Source organism: Oncorhynchus gorbuscha, linkage group LG17 (assembly GCF_021184085.1).
Source record: "Oncorhynchus gorbuscha isolate QuinsamMale2020 ecotype Even-year linkage group LG17, OgorEven_v1.0, whole genome shotgun sequence".
Classification (NCBI taxonomy): Eukaryota; Metazoa; Chordata; class Actinopteri; order Salmoniformes; family Salmonidae; genus Oncorhynchus; species Oncorhynchus gorbuscha.
Genome location: NC_060189.1, coordinates 39,359,624 through 39,384,137, shown reverse-complemented (window position 1 = coordinate 39,384,137; position 24,514 = coordinate 39,359,624). Strand labels below are relative to the sequence as shown.

The 24,514-nt window shown below is 43.0% G+C and overlaps 3 protein-coding genes across 7 annotated transcripts in view; 1 reads left to right on the top strand and 2 right to left on the bottom strand.

Annotated features, from left to right (window-relative positions):
• LOC124001550 (protein Smaug homolog 1-like) overlaps positions 1-8,776 on the top strand; it is a 136,620-nt gene extending 127,844 nt beyond the window's left edge. The window contains exons 13-14 of one of the 2 annotated variants that reach the window (XM_046308435.1): positions 7,901-8,043; positions 8,580-8,776. In XM_046308435.1, the coding sequence (XP_046164391.1) occupies positions 7,901-8,004 (104 nt within the window). In that variant the 3' untranslated portion in view covers positions 8,005-8,043; positions 8,580-8,776. Of the gene's footprint in view, positions 1-7,900 lie in introns of both variants that reach the window. The other variant, XM_046308434.1, reaches the window with a different exon arrangement.
• The window catches only part of LOC124001552 (GTP cyclohydrolase 1-like), a 36,209-nt gene extending 25,559 nt beyond the window's left edge, over positions 1-10,650 (bottom strand). The window contains exons 1-2 of the mRNA XM_046308438.1: positions 10,008-10,650; positions 816-925 (exon numbers count right to left, since the gene is read on the bottom strand). Of these exons, the coding sequence (XP_046164394.1) occupies positions 816-925; positions 10,008-10,371 (474 nt within the window). The 5' untranslated portion in view covers positions 10,372-10,650. The remainder of the gene's footprint in view (positions 1-815; positions 926-10,007) is intronic.
• A 2,076-nt stretch (positions 10,651-12,726) lies between these two features.
• wdhd1 (WD repeat and HMG-box DNA binding protein 1) overlaps positions 12,727-24,514 on the bottom strand; it is a 48,711-nt gene continuing 36,923 nt past the window's right edge. For all 4 annotated transcript variants that reach the window (XM_046308837.1, XM_046308835.1, XM_046308836.1 and 1 more), the window contains 7 exons: positions 22,724-22,863; positions 18,804-18,863; positions 18,431-18,462; positions 18,102-18,281; positions 17,752-17,885; positions 17,221-17,356; positions 12,727-13,406 (listed from right to left, as the gene is read on the bottom strand). In XM_046308837.1, coding sequence (XP_046164793.1) covers positions 13,218-13,406; positions 17,221-17,356; positions 17,752-17,885; positions 18,102-18,281; positions 18,431-18,462; positions 18,804-18,863; positions 22,724-22,863 — 871 coding nt within the window. In that variant the 3' untranslated portion in view covers positions 12,727-13,217. The remainder of the gene's footprint in view (positions 13,407-17,220; positions 17,357-17,751; positions 17,886-18,101; positions 18,282-18,430; positions 18,463-18,803; positions 18,864-22,723; positions 22,864-24,514) is intronic.

Sequence of the window (24,514 nt, the reverse complement as noted above, 5' to 3'; positions counted from 1 at the left end):
CAAAAACCACCCGTGTGTGTGTCCAGAGAGAGTGGATAACACTTGCTACCACTATCATCACGGCACATTTGCACCGTGAAAAGGATATGAAAGGATCAATGGCCTCCCTCTTTGGTCTTAAATGGCAAACACCTGCAGGGTAAGATGAGGGGAGAATAGAGGGGAGGATGCTAGGTCTACAGTACTAAAATGTCAAAACAGGAGAATTTACAAAGGCAACCGTGTCTCACTTGAAGCCCCACTGACAGGATTTCAGTTCATTTGGGATGTGTTCCAAATGGCATCCTATTGCCAATATAGTACAAACAGTGTATTAAACAGGGAATAGGGTGCCATTTGGAATGCCACTTTGGTCAGTGCCGGTTGCCATTTTTTCTTACCAGTAGTTTAATCACAGCTGGGCTCAATTACTGGCTCAGTGGACAAAGGCCTTATCAGTGCCCCTGAAGATGTTTCTACATGGGGCACTTATTTGGGGTGTTTAGCAGTGGGGTATTAGGTGTGAGAGTACAGTAGCCTATTCATTTTATTTCAAATTGTGGCATCACCTCAGCCACAGAATTAGGCCTACAACTTCAACCTCGCACACAAAAATGTATAAAAATCAACCATGCAAGCCAAGGTAATATAGAAAGTAGGCCTACTCCTTGTTGTGAACAAGATTGTCTGAGAAGCACTTTCGCTGAGTTAAACATGTGTATAAACCCGTATTTTTATTGTGTTGATTCATTGCAGGATCCAACCTAGAAGAAATTCCCCATAATTGGAGATTGTGCATCATGGACTGGTGTGGGTCTGGGGTGCAAATAGGTTACCCTTCCAAAGATGGGCACCAGGTGGTGCTCGCACATGGAGAACATGTCAATGTCCTTTACGATCACCATCTCGTCGTGGTCCTCGTCAAAGATTGCGTCATTCAGCACGTCTGCGGAAGCAAAGAGAAAAAGAGAGTGAGACGGATGAGTGCAAGGCCCATCGAGTTGACGCCATACAGCTCCGAGACACTTAACAAGACGCGCAACAGACGAGACCAGACAGCCCTCGGCAACCTAATCATTCACTCTACCTCCATTCCATAAGCCTGCTGTTTTTATCTGGCAAACATTGTAATTATATCTCGACTCCCATATAGCCCTACCGCTCTTCCTGTTTGTCATTTTATTTCATTTTCTCTCCTAGCGGAGCTCATATCATTGTTCAAATAAATCCATGGGTTTTTATCTGTTTGTGACGATGCGCCCTCCCTTCTCCCTGACGGAGGTTTTTAATTTCCTGGCCACCTATCTACAGAGGTTGGGTTGAAATGGGAGGTAAGTTTCCATGGTAACATGGTGAGTGAGTGGACTGTCTGACTTGTTGCTCTAGGGTCCTGCCTTGTTGATGTGGTTTTGCCACTTGTCTGTACAAGCAGCAGCCGGTTTGGGCGCTATGGCGATGAGATCACTAGCTAAACTAAACAACAACAGTAGTTTCACCATTGATAAGTCAGACAAGGCCTATATGCTGATTGGATGAGAGCATCTGCTAAATTAACTAAATGTTAATGTATTGCAGGGGTACACAATTACTATGAGAAAGTCCACATCACTAAGGACTTAAAAATAGTCCACACACCCCCACATAGTCTTCTCCCTCAGGAGGCTGAAAGAAAAGTTCTACAGCTGCACCATCGAGAGCATCTTGACTGGCTGAATCATTGCTTGGTATGGCAAATGCACCACCCTCGACCGCAAAGCGCTACAGAGGGTGTTGCGGACAACCCAGTACATCACGGGGGACAAACTCCCTGCCACAAAGGACCTCTATATCTGGTGGTGTCAGAGGAAGGCCCGAAAAATTGCCAAAGACTCCAGCCACCCAAACCACAGACTGCTCACTCTGCTACCGTTTCCCGGACAGTAGCATCGGCTCTCGGACCAACATGCCGGGGCGGCAGCGTAGCCTAGTGGTTAGAGCGTTGGACTAGTAACCGGAAGGTTTAGAGTTCAAACCCCCGAGCTGACAAGGTACAGAATCTGTCGTTCTGCCCCTGAACAGGCAGTTAACCCACTGTTCCCAGGCAGTCATTGAAAATAAGAATATGTTCTTAACTGACTTGCCTGGTTAAATAAAGGTAAAATTAAAATGCTCCAAGACAGCTTTTACCCCCAAGCCATAAGACTGCCATAGTACTGCTAAATAGCCATAGGACTGCTAAATAGCCATAGGACTGCTAAATAGTCCGGCTAACCATCTAATGAACTATCTTGCCCTGTGTCCACTCACAAGACACTTTCACCCAAAATACCCCACACACACACACACACACACACACACACACACACACACACACACACGCTGCTACTCAGTTTATTTATTATTATTATTATATCATTATTATCAATCCTGCCTAGTCACTTTACCCTGCCTTCATGTACATATCTACTTCATACATTGATCTGGTACTGATACTCCCTGTATATAGCTTCATTCTTGTGTACATTATTCCTCGTGTTACTATTTTTATAATAATTACAGACAAGCTGCAAAACCACAACAAGGTAGGACCCTAAAGCAACAAGTCAGACCCTCTGCTCACTCACCATGTTACCATGGTAACTTTACCTCTCACTCCAACCCAACCTCAGTAGATAGGCTGCCAGGAAATTAAAAACCTTGCTTTTGCATCCATGGGAAGGGCTCGTAAGCAAGCATTTCATAGTAAAGTCTACACCCGTTGTATTCGGCGCATGTGACAAATTAAATGAGATTTGACTGAATTCCTAATAAAACGAATATATATATTTTTTTACATTTTATTTTTTTATTATTATTTTGGGACCCGCAGTCTGTATTGACCCTGCTCTGGGTCCGGATCTGGACCCCGGTCCATCAGTTGAGTATGGCTGATGTATAGGATAAGAATTTTTAGAATATCAAGTGCAGTTTCACTAGACTGGTTAAAAAACAAAATGAACAAATGCTGATTTCACATCACCGTTAGAATATTATGATTTCTTTGACAATTGGAGGTAACAGTCTTTCATAAATCTGACACGTTCAGTATGTTAGAATAAAGTCATTAAGAACATTAATGATAATATTTGACCGTGCTTAAAGGAACAGTGCTACTATTTGAGTTTTCCACTCAAGCAGTACTCCAAATGTCTCCCTCCCATGTGTTTTTTTGGTAAAGCTCTACTGATGAAATCGAGCACCGTCCCCAGTTCATCTCACCAACCTAAGGGCAGCAGATGTTCAGAGAGCAGTTGCCCCTCACCAGTCTGGTTCCACACACACACACACACACACACACACACACACACACACACACACACACACACACACACACACACACACACGTGACTGGGCCACAGCAAAAGAACAGGAAATCAAATCAGCATCAACTCATCTCAGACAAAAACCACACACAGTCACTATGGCTACATTACAAATTGTCAGGATGTCAAGCGCTGGTGGCCAACCTGCTTTCTATCCCCATCTCCCTTCCTCCCTCGCTACCCTTCTCTCAATCCCCTGTAGCAGTGCTGTCCTCCCCCTGCCCCGTCGCATCAACACCTAAATGAGAAAGAAACACCTTAATGATTGGTTGACAAATAGTGCATCCCACAATGCAGGTGACGGCTGCATGGTGCACTTGGTGAGAAGCAACTGCACCAACTCGAAGGAGACTTCATCAAAAACTGCAAGTCTTTTTTTCACCTTTATTTAACCAGGTAGGCTAGTTGAGAACAGGTTCTCATTTGCAACTGCGACCTGGCCAAGATAAAGCATAGCAGTGTGAACAGACAACACAGAGTTACACATGGAGTAAACAATTAACAAGTCAATAACACAGAGAAAAAAGGGGAGTCTATATACAATGTGTGCAAAAGGCATGAGGAGGTAGGCAAATAATTACAATATTGCAGATTAACACTGGAGTGATAAATGATCAGATGATCATGTACAGGTAGAGATATTGGTGTGCAAAAGAGCAGAAAAGTAAATAAATAAAAACTGTGGGGATGAGGTAGGTGAAAATGGGTGTGCTATTTACCAATAGATTATGTACAGCTGCAGCGATCGGTTAGCTGCTCAGCTAGCTGATGTTTGAAGTTGGTGAGGGAGATAAGTCTCCAACTTCAGCGATTTTTGCAATTCGTTCCAGTCACAGGCAGCAGAGTACTGGAACGAAAGGCGGCCGAATGAGGTGTTGGCTTTAGGGATGATCAAGGAGATACACCTGCTGGAGTGCGTGCTACGGATGGGTGTTGCCATCGTGACCAGTGAGCTGAGAAGGCGGAGCTTTGCCTAGCATGGCCTTGTAGATGACCTGAAGCCAGTGGGTCTGGCGACGAATATGTAGCGAGGGCCAGCCGACTAGAGCATACAAGTCGCAGTGGTGGGTAGTATAAGGTGCTTTAGTGACAAAACGGATGGCACTGTGATAAACTGCATCCAGTTTGCTGAGTAGAGTGTTGGAAGCAATTTTGTAGATGACGTCGCCGAAGTCGAGGATCGGTAGGATAGTCAGTTTTACTAGGGTAAGCTTGGCAGCGTGAGTGAAGGAGGCTTTGTTGCGGAATAGAAAGCCGATTCTTGATTTGATTTTCGATTGGAGATGTTTTGATATGGGTCGGGAAGGAGAGTTTGCAGTCTAGCCAGACACCTATGTACTTATAGGTGTCCACATATTCAAGGTCGGAACCATCCAGTGTGGTGATGCTAGTCGGGCATGCGGGGGCAGGCAGCGATCGGTTGAAAAGCATGCATTTGGTTTTACTAGCGTTTAAGAGCAGTTGGAGGCCACGGAAGGAGTGTTGTATGGCATTGAAGCTCGATTGGAGGTTAGATAGCACAGTGTCCAATGACGGGCCGAAAGTGTATACAATGGTGTCGTCTGCGTAGAGGTGGATCAGGGAATCGCCCGCAGCAAGAGCAACATCATTGATATATGAAAAGAGAAAAGAGTCGGAAAAGAAAAGAGTCGGCCCGAGAATTGAACCCTGTGGCACCCCCATAGAGACTGCCAGAGGACCGGACAACATGCCCTCCGATTTGACACACTGAACTCAGTCTGCAAAGTAATTGGTGAACCAGGCAAGGCAGTCATCCGAAAAACCGAGGCTACTGAGTCTGCCGATAAGAATCTGGTGATTGACAGAGTCGAAAGCCTTGGCAAGGTCGATGAAGACTGCTGCACAGTACTGTCTTTTATCGATGGCGGTTATGATGTCGTTTAGTACCTTGAGTGTGGCTGAGGTGCACCCGTGACCGGCTCGGAAACCAGATTGCATAACGGAGAAGGTACGGTGGGATTCGAGATGGTCAGTGACCTGTTTGTTGACTTGGTTTTCGAAGACCTTCGATAGGCAGGGCAGGATGGATATAGGTCTGTAACAGTTTGGGTCCAGGGTGTCTCCCCCTTTGAAGAGGGGGATGACTGCGGCAGCTTTCCAATCCTTGGGGCTCTCAGACGATATGAAAGTCTGACAAATTTATACCTATAAAGCACTTTGAAAGGCGGTGACCAACGATGGTCAACTACTTGACAAAAGTGAGTCGCTCGAACGTGACATATGCATATTGCTTACTGCCTTCAAATGCAGCTATGAAGGATATGCCATTCAGGTTTTTCTTGGAATCTCATGTGTTGATAGCATCATACATAAACATGAATGGCATCTCTTCCTATGAATACCTTCTTCCTAATGCATAATAAGCACATAGCATAATGCATAAATGAGAAGTAACATGAACCCACTTCATAATGCATTTATTGCAAAATATATAATAATGCATGACATAGGTGCTAATAACTGCTCATAAACATCTAGATAAGCACTTAATAAGCAACTAGATAAGGAATTATACAGCCTAGTCATAATGCCCTATGAACAAAATGTTATAATACACTATATTAAAATAATAAGGACAATGAGCCTCATAGGGCTAGATTTCATTCCACTACGAACCAGTCTTGCGCAACAAACACGAGTCATTATTTTTATTAACAGAAATGACAAAGTCTGGGTCAGCATCGAGGGATTTTAGTGGAAATTCTGTGAATAAGTGAGAATGTGTGGAAACTAAGTGTGTGTGTGAGTGAAAGAGACAGTCCACTGTTGGAGTTAGAAGACCCTATAAAAGTAAGACCTACCAGTTCAGCTCTGCATTATTCACACTGACATCCTGTACGCCCTGGGCACTCATAAAACGAGTCACTTATTTGCTCACACAAACAGACACACGCATGCGCACACACACACGAAACACACATGGCATGTGCAAGCAACCACACAGTCTCACACATACACAAATGTATGTGGACACCTGCTCATCGAACATGTCATTCCAAAATCATGGGCATTAATATGGAGTTGGTCCCCCCTTTGCTGCTATAACAGCTTCCACTCTTCTGGGAAGGCTTTCCACTAGATGTTGGAACATTGCTGCGAGGACTTGCTTTCATTCAGCCACAAGAACATTAGTGAGGTCGGGCACTGATGTTGGGTGATTTGGAACGCCGACAGCGAGCCAGGCCCATTCAACCCAAAGGTGTTCGATAGGGTTGAGGTCAGGGCTCTGTGCAGGCCAGTCCTTCCACACCGATCTCGACAAACCATTTCTGTATGGACCTCACTTTGTGCATGGGGGCATTGTAATGCTGAGACCGAAAGGGCCTTCCCCTCCAACTGTTGCCACAAAGTTGGAAGCACAGAATCATCTAGAATGTCATTGTATGCTGTGGCGTTAATATTTCCCGTCACAGGAACCATGAAAAACAGCCCCAGACCATTATTTCTCCTCCACCAAATTTTACAGTTGGCACTATGCATTGGTGCAGGTAGCCTTCTCCTGACATCCGCCAAACCCAGATTTGTCCGTCGGACTACCAGATGGTGAAGTGTGATTCATCACTCCAGAGAACACGTCTCCACTGCTCAACCCATTTCATGAAGCTCCCGACAAACAGTTATTGTGCTGACGTTGCATCCAAAGGCAGTTTGGAACTTGGTCGTGAGTGTTGCAACCGTGGACTGGCGATTTTTACACGCTACAGCTCTCTGAGGTTCCATTCTGTGAGCCTATATCGCCTACGATTTTGCGACTGAGCCGTTGTTGCTCCTAGAAGTTTCCACTTCACAATAACAGCACTTTCAGTTGACCATGGCAGCTTTAGCAAGGAATAAATTTGATAACCTAACTTGTTGGAAAGGTGGCTCTCAGCTCTTCGGTACGGCCATTCTACTGCCAATGTTTGTCTATAGAGATTGCATGGCTGTGTGCTCGATGTCACACACCTGTCAGCAACGGGTATGGGTGAAATAGCCAAATTCACTCATTTTTGAAGGGGGTGTCCACATACTTTTGTAGTGTATATCCATATATCCACTGGCTCACTGTGACAAGTCGAATATGACACCTATTGCGGTTTTCCGCAATCTGATCAAACCTATTCCTGGACTAAAAAGCACTTGAAATGAAGATTCTTCTTTGAGATTCTCCTTTGTTTTTCATCCAGGCTTAGTCTGGGTTTGTGAAACTGGCCATAGAAGTTAGTCAGCTCTTCAAAAATCTTAAATTCAATGACATTACACATTTAAACAAAGTGGTGGTGCAGAATAAGAGCTAATCCAAAAAGGGAGAGAATTCTACTTGCTTCAGTGCTCCTGAACACACATCCATGACTCATCGTGACGCTTCACTTTTTGCTGGATTTACTGTTTGGTTTGGCCCCTCACGTTTCCATACCACTCCCACAACACCTCAAACAGTGGGGAAAGAGCATTGAGTCCATATAAACCAGACAGGGTCCAAGCATTCTCAAGTTATCCAAGATAAATGTTTTTCAGCAAGAGAGGATGAGTGTCACTAACACATTCTCTCCGTATGTCTCCTCAAACATATTACACAGAACCTCAAAGTGCTCCCAGCGAAACCAACTCCAGATGGGTTTTTGGTGGGGGGAGGGCGGAGTTAATAATACTGCGAGGGGCAGCTCCCCAGCTCCACCACTAAAACAGTCCCAACCGTGGAGAACAGAACCAATAAAGTCTGGTAAGGATGACCAGGGGACTTGTTGAGCCTTGATATGCAAGGTAACTGTTTCCTAAGGATGGACAGAAATAGCGGTATTGTGTAGAAAGAGGGGTTTCACAGACAAATGAGGGAAAAGTGCATCAACAGAGAATATTAGAAACAACATTTATTGTAGGGTCACTTGTCTATGAATGTACGCTGAACATAGATTGTGCATCCTTTCTTGATGTACTATTTTGTACTCAACTGCTCTAAATCACATACTATGGTCATTTGAGAGAAGCCTGTCTCCATTGCCAATAATGATTTCAAATGTTGTACTGCACAGCTCTAAATAAGAATTTGTAGCTCTTATACTGAACATTGTTTTACAAAAAAACAATCAAGTTAATTGAATGTGCGGTTAAGCATCTTCTGAAACACCTGACCATAGACTACGGATGTAAGTAGTGTGTATACATACAGTATCAATCAAAAGTTTGGACACCTACTCATTCAAGGGTTTTTGTCCATCTGGTTTGCGCTTAGTGGGACTATCATTTGTCTTTCAACAGGACAACGACCCAACACACTTCCAGGCTGTGTAAGGGATACTTGAGGGATACAATAAGATGAGTAATTGAGTGCCGCATCAGATTACCTGGCCTCCACAATCACCCGACCACAACCCAATCGAGATGGTTTGGGATTCTGTTACGAATACAGTTATCCTGTGTGTGTGTATCCTGTGTGTGTGTTTCTTTTCTCTCCTTCTCCCCTCACAGGTGAAAACCATCACTCCCCAATCAGTCATCAATCATAAGACACACCTCCTCCTATTTCCTGACCTATCACAGTTCCTTCCCCATGGTTTAAAAACCCCATTTGTTTGTTCTAGAGCTCAGCTCAGCTCAATCTCTAGCTCAGCTCAATCTCTAGTTCAATCTCTCTGTAAATGCCATGTCTGTAGGTCTCTGTGTTTCACTCTAGCTTTGTGTCTTAACCTCTCTTTTGTTTAAAGCACCTCCATAGCACTTTGTCATCACCTGTGAGTATTGTTTTTGGTTATGGTGTTTGTTTGCTGGTGGGAAAAAGGGGAAACCAAGACAAGTCGCCCATGGGCATACACTACCCGTAGGTGAACTTTGTTAAATACACTAGTTAGAACTGGGCGGACCACCCACTGTATTTTTGGTTAGTTAGTTAGCTGTTGTTAAAGTAGGCTAGTCTAGCTTAGGGGTGTTTTTGAATACTTATTGTTTCTTTCCTTGGGTCCAGCTCAGCCCCTTTTCCTGCTCCCCACATTACCGTGTGTTTATAAATAAACCTAGAGTTTGACGGTAGATTTGTTGTCGTGGTTATTTCGTGCACACTTTTACTTTGTCACAATAATTTGCATGAGTTATGTTACGGGTCTCATTACCATCCCCCCTAGACTGTCGGGCCAAAAGGGATTCGTAACAGATTCATTGGACCGCAAAGTGAAGGAAAAGCAGCCAAAAAGTGCTCAGCATATGTGGGAACTCCTTCAAGACTGTTGAAAAAGCATTCCAGGTGAAGCTGGTTGAGAGAATGCCAAGTGTGTGCAAAGTTGTCATCAAGGCAAAGGGTGGCCACTTTGAAGAATCTCAAATATAAAATATTTTGATTTGTTTAACACTGTTGGTTACTACATGATTCCATGTGTTATTTCATAGTGTTGATATCTTCACTATTATTATTCAATGTATAAAAGAGTAAAAATAAGGAAACACCCTTGAATGAGTAGGTGTCCAAACTTTTGACTGGTACAGTAATATATATTAATAACAGTTATATCAGCATAATAAATTGCATATTTCTCCTTCCAAAACAGATTTCTTGATTGGAGTTCGGTAGCCTAAGTAAATCACATCTAAATGTCTATATTTCAGGTAAATTAAAAGGTTTAGTTTTAAGGTCTCTTTCTTACAACATAGGAAAGTGTTGACAACTTGGGGAAAGGGACATTCCGACTGACTCACCTATGATTTTCTCCTGGTAGCCCTTGGTGAAGAACTGCATGGCAGTCGCGGCTCTCCACGGAGTTTTTAGAAGTCCCTGTCTTTGCGGGTCCTCCCCGAGCCCCCGGAGAATAGTGGTGTAGGCAGCCGCAAGACAAGGCAAGTTGATCTCGTTGTCTTCCATACTTCGGGTGCGCTCATGCTTCCAGCCCTCTACCACCGAGGACCCTGTGTGCGAACTCGACTCACCGGCCGTCCCCGTCCCTTGAGCTAGGCCTACCAAGATCTGGTTGTCTTTTTTTACCAAGTGTCCATTAATAGAACTTTCGTTCGTAGTCGGTTTACTGTCCGCTTCATTATCGTGACACTGTTTTGAGCGCTCCATAGTTCAGAATTGACGTAAGGTCTTTTCAATAATGGAGGATGGCTTTCCAGTGTTTTTCGCTTAATGGACGCAGCTTTGTTTTTGAACGCCCCACCTGCAGAGTACACTGCCTTCACCTGAATGCATCAAAGTACATGAAGCACTCACTCTCAGACGGTTGGTACCCCATGGCTTTATATCGATATAATCCTCGTGCATTTCTATTGGTCGAGCATTTTGTGTACGTCACGTTCTGTCAGTTGTATGTAAGCCAATGGAGAACATTGCCTGTCTACCCAAACTCCTTTCTCCGGCCAAATGCTACGCCACGCCCACGGATGTTAGTTTCTTCTCTGGAATGAGTCTGGCTCTGAGTACCCCCCTGATGGTTTTGAGAATGAAAATGTATTCTAGACCGTCTGATTGGTCTCAGAAACCAATGGGTTGGGCGTTTTGAAAATTCGTCATTGGCTTTGGTACTCTGATTGGTTAGGGATGATCCAATCACTGATGACTGTTTTGGCCAACGCCTCTCATTTTGAGGTCACCATAAACCACTTCAATTACGGCAGTCTCTAACAAGATTTCCATCCAACCTTTTTATGCTAGCAAAGTACATGTCAGATAAAACAAAATGTAATGAAAGGCCTGATGTTAACAGAACATTTGTCAGTAAACTTTCCAAATGTTGACAAGGTGATCTTTTCGTGGCAGTAAAAATGAATTATGCGAGAAATGTGGTAGAAACGCTTTTATGAGCAATTATGTATTTAATAACAAAGTAAATTTGGGAGTCATGTGATGATATGTTTTGTGTGGTCCTCCCACTATGACTTGTCAAGAGAGCATACAGTTTATTAGGCTACAGATTAAATAAATTATGAACTTCACAGGGTGGTGAAAGTGCAAGGTGATGAGCTTGATGCTCCTTTCCAATAAATATCAAGGGTCTTATTCTGGTGACATGTTCGTCAATGCTTGGCTTTCATTTGACAAATAAAAATAATCTACCGCTTTTGTCCATAATCTCCTTTAGGCTATATCCGCACTGTATCTGTGAGCTGTTGGCTGGAGCGCACCTGCCAATACCAGTGTGCACACTCCCTGTATAACAACATTTTTCGTGAGATGTTTAACTTGTATTTTATATTCAGTACATGGGAATTTAACCACTAAAGGTATTTTTATGTGCACTAAGTCATCCCGCACAGCCTTTTATCCGCAACAAGTCAATTTGATGTAAAAACATCTCTGATGGAAAACATGTTTTTATGCAGAATTTAGAATATTCGCATGAACATCTGTCACCAATCAGGCTGAAGTATGTAGCAAATGAAAAAGCAGTGGCGAATTCAGTTTGAGTCGTCAGGCAATTCAGAACACTCAAATTCTGTATGGATCCGAATATGCCACAGTTGGAGGATATACACTATTCAGTGAATTTAATACGTAACATGCCACCATGTGGCCTTAATAGAAAACTACTGAAGTAAAAGTCTGAAAGTATTTGGTTTTAAATATACTTAAGTATCAAAAGTAAAAGTATAAAATATTTCATATCCTTATTAAGCAACCCAGATGGCACCATTTTCTTGTTTTTTTTATTCATGGATAGCCAGGAACACACTCCAACATCATTTAAAAACAAAACATGTGTTTTTAGTGAGTACACCGTATCAGAGGCAGTAGAGATGACCAGGGGCGTTCTCTTGATAAAGTGTGTGAATTGGACATTTTTTCTGTCCCGCTAAGCATTCAAAATGTAAACAGTGCTTTGGGTTGTCAGGGAAAATGTTTGTAGTAAAAAGTACATATTTTCTTTAGGAATGTAGTAAAGTAGCAGTTACCCCAAAAAACAACTTCAGTACTTTTAAGTATTTTTACTTAAGTACTTTACACCACTTCTAAATTTCAGTGTTTTTCCTCAATAGTTTTTCATAAAAAATTAAACGTTAAGAAATCCCAGTGAATCACAGGCTACCACAATTCAGCTATTGCACTCTAACAAAAGACAGGGTAACACATCTGTTGTAGCCTACAATGAATAAATAACTTCAACTTATTATCAGTGATGTTGAATGTGTTATGAAGGTTATTAATGACACTGCAACACTCCCAAGGTCTGTTTTGACTTGTTTTACAAATGCCTTGTCTACCCCCTTCAAGTAAATTGTTACCGTTATATTCACAATCACAACTAGTCATTGTTATAGGTCTATTCAGTCTCAACATGTAAAAAAAAAATGTGTAACGGTATTTTTAAACAGGTGTCAGTTTCCTTAATAAAACAGAGAGAAGCAGACCAAATTGTGCTACAGTTGTGCTGATTTGTATGTTCTTCTATAAAAAGTTATTTCGAAAAATAAAAAGACTGGATGGAAAACATTTATTTTTATTCAATAGTCGGATACAGTACAATAAAAAAAACAAGAGGAAATTGGTAAACAGGAAAAACCTAAATTGAGATGCTGAACAGAATAACCATTTACGTGTGCCCTTATCAGTTGCTCTCTTCATGTTCTATATTTGTCACAGCTATTTCAAGTGCTCAGGATATTTCGCTTTGATGCCATCTATGAAATTCCTCTAACTCCTAGTTACATATCGGAAAAGAAATTATTAATCGAAAGGTCTTGCATCACGAGCATACCAAACAGTGCTAATGAAACTGGAAACCTATGAGACAGACGACATATTCTGATGAAATGTTATACAAAAAAGATCTCAATCAGCACCAATCCACAAATGAGCATTATATATATAGTTGTGATCTATAACCCTAAGTAAACAGACATATGGAGCAAAATGTATATATATATAAACAAATATATACAAAAAAAAAATCAGTCCATGATGTGATCTTATGTTTAATTTTTGTTGAAGGCAAATGCTGAGAGCTTGGCTGAGGTGTCTAAGGGCTTTTTCTTTTTGGCACTGGTCTCGTCTGCCTCACTCTGTCCGTTCTTGTCTCCCCTGCTCGTCTCCCCTTCTCCTCGCTTTCGTTTTTTCATATCCGCCACGTCTTCAGACTGTCCTTTTGCCCGCTCTGTCCAGGTCTGAACAAAAAAGAAGAGGAAATCAGTCAATATTTCTCTTCACAAGAGTCTTCAATTGGAATTCAATTGCAAACCAAATTCAAATGTGACATTTGTATCATACACAGCTTGACAACAAAGCACACGAACACACACGAACACACACGGTCCCCAACTCAGCCATGCAGTTTTAAATTGCATCCTGTTATGTGTAATCACTACTGGTAGATGGGGACACTTCTTGTTCAGCAGCCTGGCAGCCTTTTCTCCTTGTGTTTCTCTCTGGGAAGAGACAAAAGGCCTGGGTAGCATCCCAAATGGCACCCTAATTCCCTATATAGTGTAATACTTTTGAACAGAGCGCAGTGTGCACTATATAGGGAATAGGGTGCCATTTGAAACGCAGCCCTAGAAGTAAATGGAGCCGTGATGAGTCATGAAGCGGAGCGCGTGGCGGTGGGCAGGGCCCACTCTCCGCGTTCTCACAACCTCCCACTCCTATTCTTCACACCCGACTCACTGAATAGTAAATACAAGCCTTAAATGTGCCCCCAGTCGCCTGCAGTATATTTACTGGCTAATTTACAACCATACACACCAACACACACCCTTTAGGAATCATTACCATAAGATCAATACACTGTGCCCACTACCCACAGACACACTGTGTTTCCAAGCAACAGGCATATAAAGCCTCCATCTCTCTCTGATCCCCTTTTCCCCTCCTTTAGGCTATGCAGAGTGTCATCCACTCCCTCCGCTGAGTGGCTTGGTGTGTGCAGGGTCACGAGCAGGTCCTCAACACAGGAGAACACAGATACAAATGCAGAGTGTGTTTTTGCAGGTTACTCTATCACAAAGGTAAAAGGCAAGTAATAGTACTATAGAATAGACTGGGGTTTAAAATAGGGCTAGATATGTGCACGGGGGGCGAGGGGAGGTCGGGATGGCTACAGGTGCCCAAGCACCTGCCTAAATATGTCCAACCATGACAGTGACCCTTCAAATTTGATTATATTGAAAACCTGTCTGTCTTTTAGTGAGGAGAGGGCAGGTGTGCAGGTCAGAGTCCAAATTGAGCACAAAACTGAGCAAAAGCCAGTCAGATCTACCACAAAATATATCCTAGTGAATTACATTTGAACCAAGACCTCGCACAGTGAGGTAGCAAAACCAAATAAAACTTTATTTGTCACATGCGCCGAATACAACAGGTTTAGACCTTACCGTGAAATGCTTACTTACAAGCCCTTAACCAACAGTGCAGTTCAAGAAGAGTTAAGAAAATATTTACCAAACAAGCTAAAGTAAAGAATAATAAAAAGTAACAATGAAATGAGGCTATATACAGGGGGTACCAAGACAATGTGCAGGGGTACAGGTTAGTCAAGGTAATTTGTACATGTAGGTAGGGGTGAAGTGACTATGCATAGATAATAAACAGAGAGTTGCCATACCAGGCAGTGATGCAACCGGTCAGGATGCTCTCGATGGTGCAGCTGTATAACTTTGAGGATTTGGGGATCCATGCCAAATCTTTTCAGTCTACTCTTGCTCACACTGAGGGGGAGGTTGTTGTCCGGGCACCACACTGCCAGGTCTCGGACCTCCTCCCTATAGGCTGTCACATCGTTGTCGGTGATCAGGCCTATGATGGTGGTGGAGGGAGTCGTGTTTGGCCACATAGTCGTGGGTGAACAGGGAGTACAGGAGGGAGCTAAGTACACACCCCTGAGGGGCCCCCAGTGTTGAGGATCAGCGTGGCAGACGTGTTGTTGCCTACCCTTACCACCTGGTGGCCGTCCGTCAGGTAGATTGACAACTCAGAGTTTTCGATGTAGAAAAGAGGAGCATCACAGCTTCCTAACAATACCAACAAAAATAGCACTGGTAGTCAGCGATACTGAGGTCTCCAAATATTAACATTAACCCCTTTCTGATTGACTTTAATAATGGACTGCTCAAATCATCACCAAAACCTCGGTCACACCAGTTGTTAAAGCACACCGTCTGGAATGTAAACCCAACCATTTAGGTATTCGGTTCCAAGCCAGCAGATTTGAGGAGCAGTTTGTTTACAGCATGCAGTGTCTGCCTTCTAGCACTGTTTCATATGCTTTCAACACTTTGGTTACCATTGGAATCCCATTCCATTTGACAAATGTCGCAACAGACTAAATATATTGACCAATCTTATGGAATATATGATGGATACGCCACAGTGAATAGTGTTGTTGTGTATGTGTGTATGTATAAGCCCACACCAACACAGATGGGCATAAGTCTGTATACAAGCCTGGGGTTAAGGGAGCGTTAGCCTGGGAATGGTAATTATCACTCATTCCAACGCGTTAATGGAGGGGTTTCGGCGAGGACCACTGACAGCGACAAGAGGGTACTTTCATTCCATCACCTCCCGGGCAATTCTACATTTACAATATAAAACCACACCAATTTGACAGGTTGTGTTAAAGGCTTTATTTAATGGCATGGTCTTTTGGAAAAATATTTAAATTGTATTTGAGGAATCTCAATACTGTACATGCTACAGTAGAAAATGTACTTGTGTTGTACAGGTTTTTATTTTAAATATAACTAGGCAAGTCAGTTAAGAACAAATTCTTATTGACAATGAAGGCCTACCCCGACCAAACCCTCCCCTAACCAAGACGGCGCTGGGCCAATTGTGCACCGCCCTATGGGACTCCCGATCACGGCCGGTTGTGATACAGAACCATGTCTCGAAACAGGGTCTGTAGTGATGTGCCTTAGACCGCTGCGCCACTAGTGAGCCGGTGAAGCAGCTTCCAGCCTTCTAGCAATGTTTTTGGAATTTCCTTTCAACTTAGACAACCAAGTGAGAGGAGTTCCTTACTAATTAGTGAACTTAATTCAACAATCAAGTACAAGGGTCGAACAAAAACTCGCAGAGACTCGGCCCTCCATGGAATGAGTTTGACACGTGGTGTAGATGAAGGGGCAGAGACAATTGAGACATGGATTGGGTATGTGTGCTATTCAGAGTGAATGGGCAAGACAAAATATTTAAGTGGCTTTGAACGTGGAATGGTAGTTAGTGCCAGGCGCACCGGAATTAGTAGAACTGCAACGCTGCTGGGTTTTTCACGTCCAAGTTTCCCCGTGTGTATCAATAATGGGTCACCACCAAAAGGACATCCAGCAAACTTGACATACCAGTGGGCCATTGGAGTCAACATGGGCCAGCCTTCCCGTGGAACGCTTTCGACACCATGTAGAGTCCATGCCCCACGAATTGAGGGCAAAGGTGTGTGTGTGTGGGGGGAGATGAGAGGAGTCTTCAATAGATACAGGGGGATTTTGGATTAACTGTATGTGTTTGATAAATAAGAAGTATCTAAAGGGGCATTTCTGCCTTGTCACATGGGAATAAGGGGTCTTTCTTGTGGGATAAAGATGCTTCATCACTTTTAGAGTGCGCTTGTTAAGTATTTTGGCAGTAAAAAAAAAAGATGGGCTCTATACTCCAGCAATTTCGATTTGAGATCAAATATTGAATATTAAGCACAAAAACAGAATGTCACCAAAGATTTGGGTGTATTTTCATTCATACATTTTCAACAGTGTGATTTGGATCTTGTATTGCTAAAAGTTGACGCTCCGCCATCACAATGAGTCTGGAGGCATTTTCTTGTGCGCGCGCAGAGTAGATGTTACTGAACATTTGATTAGAACCAGGTCATTTGAATACACCACATTAATCAAGTAGATAAATAATCTCTCTCACAGACAAAAGTGTCATAGCACCACGTGTTAAGGAAGCACACACACACACAAGGTGTGTAAGGTGTCTTACCAGCCGGTCGTCTGCAGACAGGGTCCTGAAGCGGCCAATGGCCTCCTTGATGACATCTGTCTCCTCCAGATCGGGGTTGTCAGCCAGGATGATCCTCCTATTATCCTCCAGCCACAGCTGGAAACCCGACTTGTGCCTGACATACACACCTTACATTAATTGTCATACACCTACTCTCATTCACTCTGCACCAGTTTCCGTTATGGGCTCAATACACTCTACGCACAAAAGTACCTCGAACTACATAGAGCTCGACGCAAACGGAGCACCGTCGCTCCATTTAGAATGGAATGAAGGTGGCCTGTGTGGTTCCAGCGGTTCCAGCCGCTGGACACATGTAAGCCAGAGGGCAAATCTGGCCCACTCACCCCATATATTCAACACTCTTCAATAAAGCAAAAATAATTCAAGGAGTGGAACTGCCCACTGATTAATAATGAATAATAAATGGGAAGAAGACCTTTTCCCCCAGTTATAATTTGCATTCATCTTCTCCGGTGATTGTGATTTTGAACAGCACTCATTACTCACTTCTTATTCTCAACATTTTCTGCTGGTGAGGCTGGAGGCGGTGCCTCGGTCTGTTTCAGCCTACACACTGCCGGCTCCTGCTCCTCCGCTGCTTTCTTATTGGCTGCTTTCATGTGCAGCAGTGTAGACTGGGTCTGCAGAAGACAACAGCGTGTTTTAAGTCACCAGCAGTCCAATGCATTGCACCGTAATGCTTATGTCAACACTGTCAAACATGTAAACGCTGTAATACTCAGATCCATTTATTCAGATTCAGATCCATTTATTCCCACACAACCAAAAGGTTGGTGGTATTTGATCACTCACTCTCCTAACATTTCTTAAGCTTCTATCTGACTATTGTGTTGTACCTTGGTCTTGGGTCTGGGAGCCAGAGGCTTAAGGAAAGGTGTTTTGTTCAGTGTCCCCATGGAGCCGGAGCTGCTCTGCAGAGCAGTGGGCTTTTTGCTGGACGACATCATGCTGTCCAGGACGTTTGTCACCCTGTTCTGACCCACCGCCGAACCCGACCTCCCTAACCCGCTGCTCACCTGAGGTCAAAACCCAAGTATGATGGGTCACATGTTATGTATTTAACACATTCAATAGATACTTTTAAGCAAGAAAATGACACTTCCTTTCTAGTAAGGGGTCTCTCTCGATATTGGTTTAACCCGCCCCAAAAGCACAAGTGACTTACCTTGAAAGGGTTCACACGTCCTTCTTTGCTTACTGTAAGGAAGGAAAGAAGGCTAATGTTTAACAACGTGTGATAATGTCACGTATAACAACAGTCATTGCCAAGTATATTCTTGGTGTTAACAAGCGCTTCCCTTAGGTTTTTATCTTAGGCAAGGTTCAGGGCACCCCAAAGGGACTTCCTGGAAGCCCCAACATTTAAACTGAAAAGTGTCTAGATGGGGTGCAACAGACATAAGAGTGTGTGTAGCATACAACTATGCGTTTATGTACCCATTGGGAACACTTGATTTTAAATTCATAAGGATGGCAGTGGACCATTGACTAGTGTATCCAGGAGAACAGAATGGCATTCCATGAATGCGTGTGCTCACCAGGTCTGGGAGAAGGTTTCTCAGGTGATGCAGCAGTCCCTTTAGCGAAGGGATTTAGACCTACAGGGTAAAGACAAGTCAGAGATTTTATACAACAATGCACATAAACTCTGTAAACAAGCCTGAAGTTCACTGCCTTAAATAGTGTTTAAAAACGCAATGCAGACCTGCGAACCTTGACATTTTTTTATGACTACCACTTCAGTGCGGCACCACTGGACCCCATGACAGAACATGTGCGACACCCACACTGCTCATTTTTATGCTGATGATACTGTTATGCCTCGTCCCTTACAAAAGCTTTCCAGAACTTACAGACTGCTATACCTTGTGTCAATTGAAGCTTATCCTCAATACTGACAAAACTAAACTAATGGTGTTTTCTAAATCAAGAAATAGACCTCTGAACCTTTCTCCTATTACTACCTGTCAGGGCAATGAGATTGAGACTGTAACCTCATAAATATCTTGGCATTTTAATTGATGACGGCCTCTCTTTTAAGTTGCACATTCAACAACTTACAAAACAATTGAAGCTGAAATTGGGATTTTATTTTAGGAATAAGACCTCAGCTACATTTCTGCCTTTACTAGACTAAGGGGATATTTTATATATGAATGCTTTCGCTCAGTGTTTGAGATCAATTGACACCCTTTACCATGCGCTTTGAGATTTATTTTAAACTGCAAAATCCTTACGCACCACTGCACTTTGTATACCAGGGTTGGCTGGCCTTCTCTAGTCACTAGTAGGCTCAGTCACTGGTATACTTTTATTTACAAAGCCATTTTGGGTTTACTACCTTTTTATTTGGGCATTTTTATTGTTCAGAAATGTGGTGGGTACTCTTCGTTCGCTGGACTTTATCCTGCTAGCTGTTCCAAATGTCTGAACTGAATTTGGTAAAAGGGCTTTTATGTACTCTGCGCCATCATCTTGGTGCGCCTTGCAAAACACTTTTAAACTGGGAGAACCCGATTGGTATTTTTAAATCACTGATGAATGATCTTGAGGCTGATTCCCTGACCTTTCAATGTTTTTAATTAGCTGTTTTATGATTTTTTTATACTCTTGTGAATTCTGTTTTTTTAAATTAGATTTACTTGTCTGTAATTTTGTAATGACTTGGTGCTGCCTATCTTGAAAAAAAGAGATTTCAAACCTCAATGAGCCCTTCCTGGTTAAATAAAATAAATAAATAAAAAATCTAACAAATGCACATTTTTTTTGCCTTATAATGCTGTTGGCCGAACACTGACTCAGTAGAAATGGTAGGCTAATAATAATAATAATAATAATAAGGCTATAGACTGTTATGGGTACTTGGTAATTGGCTGCTCTTCAGTAGCTAACTAGAAATATATGTTTAAAATGTACACGTGTGTAATCCTTAGTCCAAAAACAAATAGCTAATAAAATAGCTATTATAGCCAAGACACTGCCTACAATAGCAGCCAATGTGTGGTGTTCAATGTAGGTCTACATTCCATGAGACTTCTGAAAACATTATGCAGGGCTTGATACTGCAGGGTAGAGGTCTGCGATGGACCGATTTCCTCATTCCACCCGCAAGCGCAGCTTTTCATACCGCATTTTACACATATGTGACGCAACTCAAAATGCGTAATAATAACCTAAGAAATAGTTTCAATTACCAGAGATTCTCATATGGCCCATTATATTAGGCTATCGGTATTCCTGGGCTATATCAGCCAATATGCTAGATGTAGTTTAAAGAGAGCAGAGGTGGAGAGACTTACACTTTCTCCTGAGCTACATTTTAGAGCCTACCTTTAAGTTTAGAATTAGCTCATTCATCCACCCTCATCTCCCATGTAACTATCCCCCGGGTCATTGCTGCAAATGAGAATGTGTTCTCAGTCAACTTACCTTGTAAAATAAGGGTTAAACATTTTTATTATAATAATATTCAGACAAGACAAATATGGGTGATCAATATTTATTTCTTGACAATGTAGTAAACTATAGCCTAAATCATATCTAGGAAGAACATTTCCTTGGAAATAATACTGCCCTGTGCTTCTCCACACACGCATAGGCTATAGCCTACTCTATTTAATTGAGACCACACGTACACCTGATCTCGCACGTGTGGCAACTGAACTTGAAGCAGCAAGAATGATGAAAGCGAACACTTGCACTTTCTCTTGAGCTACATATAGGAAATAGCCTACCTTTTAGGATGACAATTTGCATGCAGAGACAAGTAAACGGGTAATCAATCATTTTAAAAATATTTTTTATAAATGAAAGGCCGCAATGCTCGCTCACCATGGTAGCCTGTGTGCGCGTTGTGCCTTTTCCTTTCCTCTCATTTTTTGATTATACCTCGACTCACATTGGTTGAGCGGCCTCCACTTCTTTCCATTATCAATATTTATTTAAAACATTTACATTTACATTTAAGTCATTTAGCAGACGCTCTTATCCAGAGCGACTTACAAATTGGTGCATTCACCTTATGACATCCAGTAGAACAGTCACTTTACAATAGTGCATCTAAAGACACTAAAAACTATAGTTTAATCATATTTAAGTTAATTTCCTTGGAAAGGTGCTAACTAGGAGAGGAGAGGTGGGATACTGAATTTGAAGCAGCAGATTTCTGAGTGTGTGTGTGAATAATGCGACAAAGATGTGCTTTTAATACAATAGGTAGCCTGACGCGAAGAAAGCAGAAAGATGACCGTTTCCAAATAATGTGCAGGACAGTTAAAATATTTTAATCTGAAAGGTGTCTGCCCGTTCCCACCTTGTAGCAGGAAAAATGCAGACCGCACCGCAATGATCACTGTTGGGAACCGCAGGTCTCACAGGCATCCGCAGGAATGCAGCCCTGATATAACCTGTTTAGTCACTTGTCCTTCTGACAAGAGGTGACTGAAAATGTTGTATTGTTTGATGCAAGAAACCACATTTTTTTATTCCCATACCATTATTATTACAAAGAATCAGACAAAAATGTATGGTACCCTCTGCTGATTGGCTTCTTAGCTTATTCAAACCTGTCTCAAAATACAACACTGCCCCTTTTAAAAAAGCTCTTTACCTGACTCACTTTTCAAAGAGGTCTAGAAATGTATGCCTACACGTTTTCTGCTCTTGTAGCAAGCAATCACTCCCCCATCGCTGACCGGAAACTTGACATAATAACTTACTAACTAGCAAAGAACATGACCAAATGTGCACACACGGCAACGTCTTTTATCACTCGTGCCTGTCAATGCAATAGAGTCCTCATCCAATGCCTAATCTTTAACAGTCTAACATAACCTTCTGTGAAGGACTGTATTAGCGGGACAACGCTCTTCGCTATGTCTGTTTCCATCCAGGCATCCACCTCAAATGTTTCCTATCAATGCCCTCGCGACTACTACCGTTTTGTAGCTCTAAGCATGTGCATGTAAGAAAGTGTTCTTGCTTGGTTATAGTTGACCAAACGCTGTACCTAACTACCGTCGTAGTAATGATGCTTTAGCTAAGGAGACAACTAGGAAATAGTGGTTGTGCTTAACACATACAATTTTGGAAAATGTATTTGGCAAACAGTTTGTTCTCCATTTTCCTCACATCGGTGTTGTTAATGGACAAAGTGGTGCACTGCAAACCAGCTTGATGGAGGAAAACAGTACTACGACTACGTGGAGTGAGCGGGAGCTAGAGATTTTTTGTCCTCTAATTGGCTCAGCTCCAACTTCAGACAGTTGAGTCAAAAACCACAATGTGTCAACTAGAAGTCTATTCTTTGCATATTTTGAGGTAGTTTTTCATACCGTGTACTTTGACCTCAAATTGCATGCAGGTTGGCAGGTCTGCAAATGGAAGAAACTGAAGGATGTTGATTGTTTTGACATGAAGGAGATGGGAGAGGAAATGGAGAGGGATTCCCTCGACTTACCTTGTCTTTTGCTCTCTGCTACATCCCCTTCATCCATATGTTCTTCCTGACCCTGCTCTTCATCCACCTCTTCCTCCTGTGCTTGTCTGTGGCTGCTGTGTTGGTGATCTGCACCCATCTCACTGCTGCTCTGGCTGTACCTGGAATAACAAACAGATATTATCATGAATCCCAACATAAGGAATTATCTACACAGAATTTGATCTCAACTCATACAAGTTAGTCTCAGAACAGATTTTTGGTGCTTCATGCTAATTATTAGGGCAGTGTTCAGTTGGGAGAAAACATTTTTAAACAAGGTGAAACTGAGTTTCTATACGAATTTCCCCAATAAGAACAGATGGTCATTTTCCGTTTCGCTACAGTTTGCCCTACTGAACATGACCAGTTGGTCATGCCCAGGTACACACTTAAATGTATTGGTTCCTATGTTCAAACAAGGATACCAACCCTCACACACTGCTAAGCCAGTTTCAACCAACGCATCCCAACATCATCTTAAAACCAACAATTATTTCAATTTATGATCACTTCTTCTATCAACCATGTTATTTTGTCATTTTCATTGTGACAATCACCAACATATTTACATTTACATTTAAGTCATTTAGCAGACGCTCTTATCCAGAGCGACTTACAAATTGGTGCATTCACCTTATGACATCCAGTGGAACAGCCACTTTACAATAGTGAATCTAAATATTTTAAGGGGGGAGGGGGTGAGAAGGATTACTTTATCCTATCCTAAGTATTCCTTAAAGAGGTGGGGTTTCAGGTGTCTCCGGAAGGTGGTGATTGACTCCGCTGTCCTGGCGTCGTGAGGGAGTTTGTTCCACCATTGGGGAGCCAGAGCAGCGAACAGTTTTGACTGGGCTGAGCGGGAACTGTACTTCCTCAGTGGTAGGGAGACTAGCAGGCCAGAGGTGGATGAACGCAGTGCCCTTATTTGGGTGTAGGGCCTGATCAGAGCCTGGAGGTACTGAGGTGCCGTTCCCCTCACAGCTCCGTAGGCAAGCACCATGGTCTTGTAGCGGATGCGAGCTTCAACTGGAAGCCAGTGGAGAGAGCGGAGGAGCGGGGTGACGTGAGAGAACTTGGGAAGGTTGAACACTAGACGGGCTGCGGCGTTCTGGATGAGTTGTAGGGGTTTAATGGCACAGGCAGGGAGCCCAGCCAACAGCGAGTTGCAATAATCCAGACGGGAGATGACAAGTGCCTGGATTAGGACCTGCGCCGCTTCCTGTGTGAGGCAGGGTCGTAATCTGCGGATGTTGTAGAGCATGAACCTACAGGAACGGGCCACCGCCTTGATGTTAGTTGAGAACGACAGGGTGTTGTCCAGGATCACGCCAAGGTTCTTAGCGCTCTGGGAGGAGGACACAATGGAGTTGTCAACCGTGATGGCGAGATCATGGAACGGGCAGTCCTTCCCGGGAGGAAGAGCAGCTCCATCTTGCCGAAGTTCAGCTTGAGGTGGTGATCAGTCATCCACACTGATATGTCTGCCAGACATGCAGAGATGCGATTCGCCACCTGGTCATCAGAAGGGGGAAAGGAGAAGATTAATTGTGTGTCGTCTGCATAGCAATGATAGGAGAGACCATGTGAGGTTATGACAGAGCCAAGTGACTTGGTGTATAGCGAGAATAGGAGAGGGCCTAGAACAGAGCCCTGGGGGACACCAGTGGTGAGAGCGCGTGGTGAGGAGACAGATTCTCGCCACGCCACCTGGTAGGAGCGACCTGTCAGGTAGGACGCAATCCAAGCGTGGGCCGCGCCAGAGATGCCCAA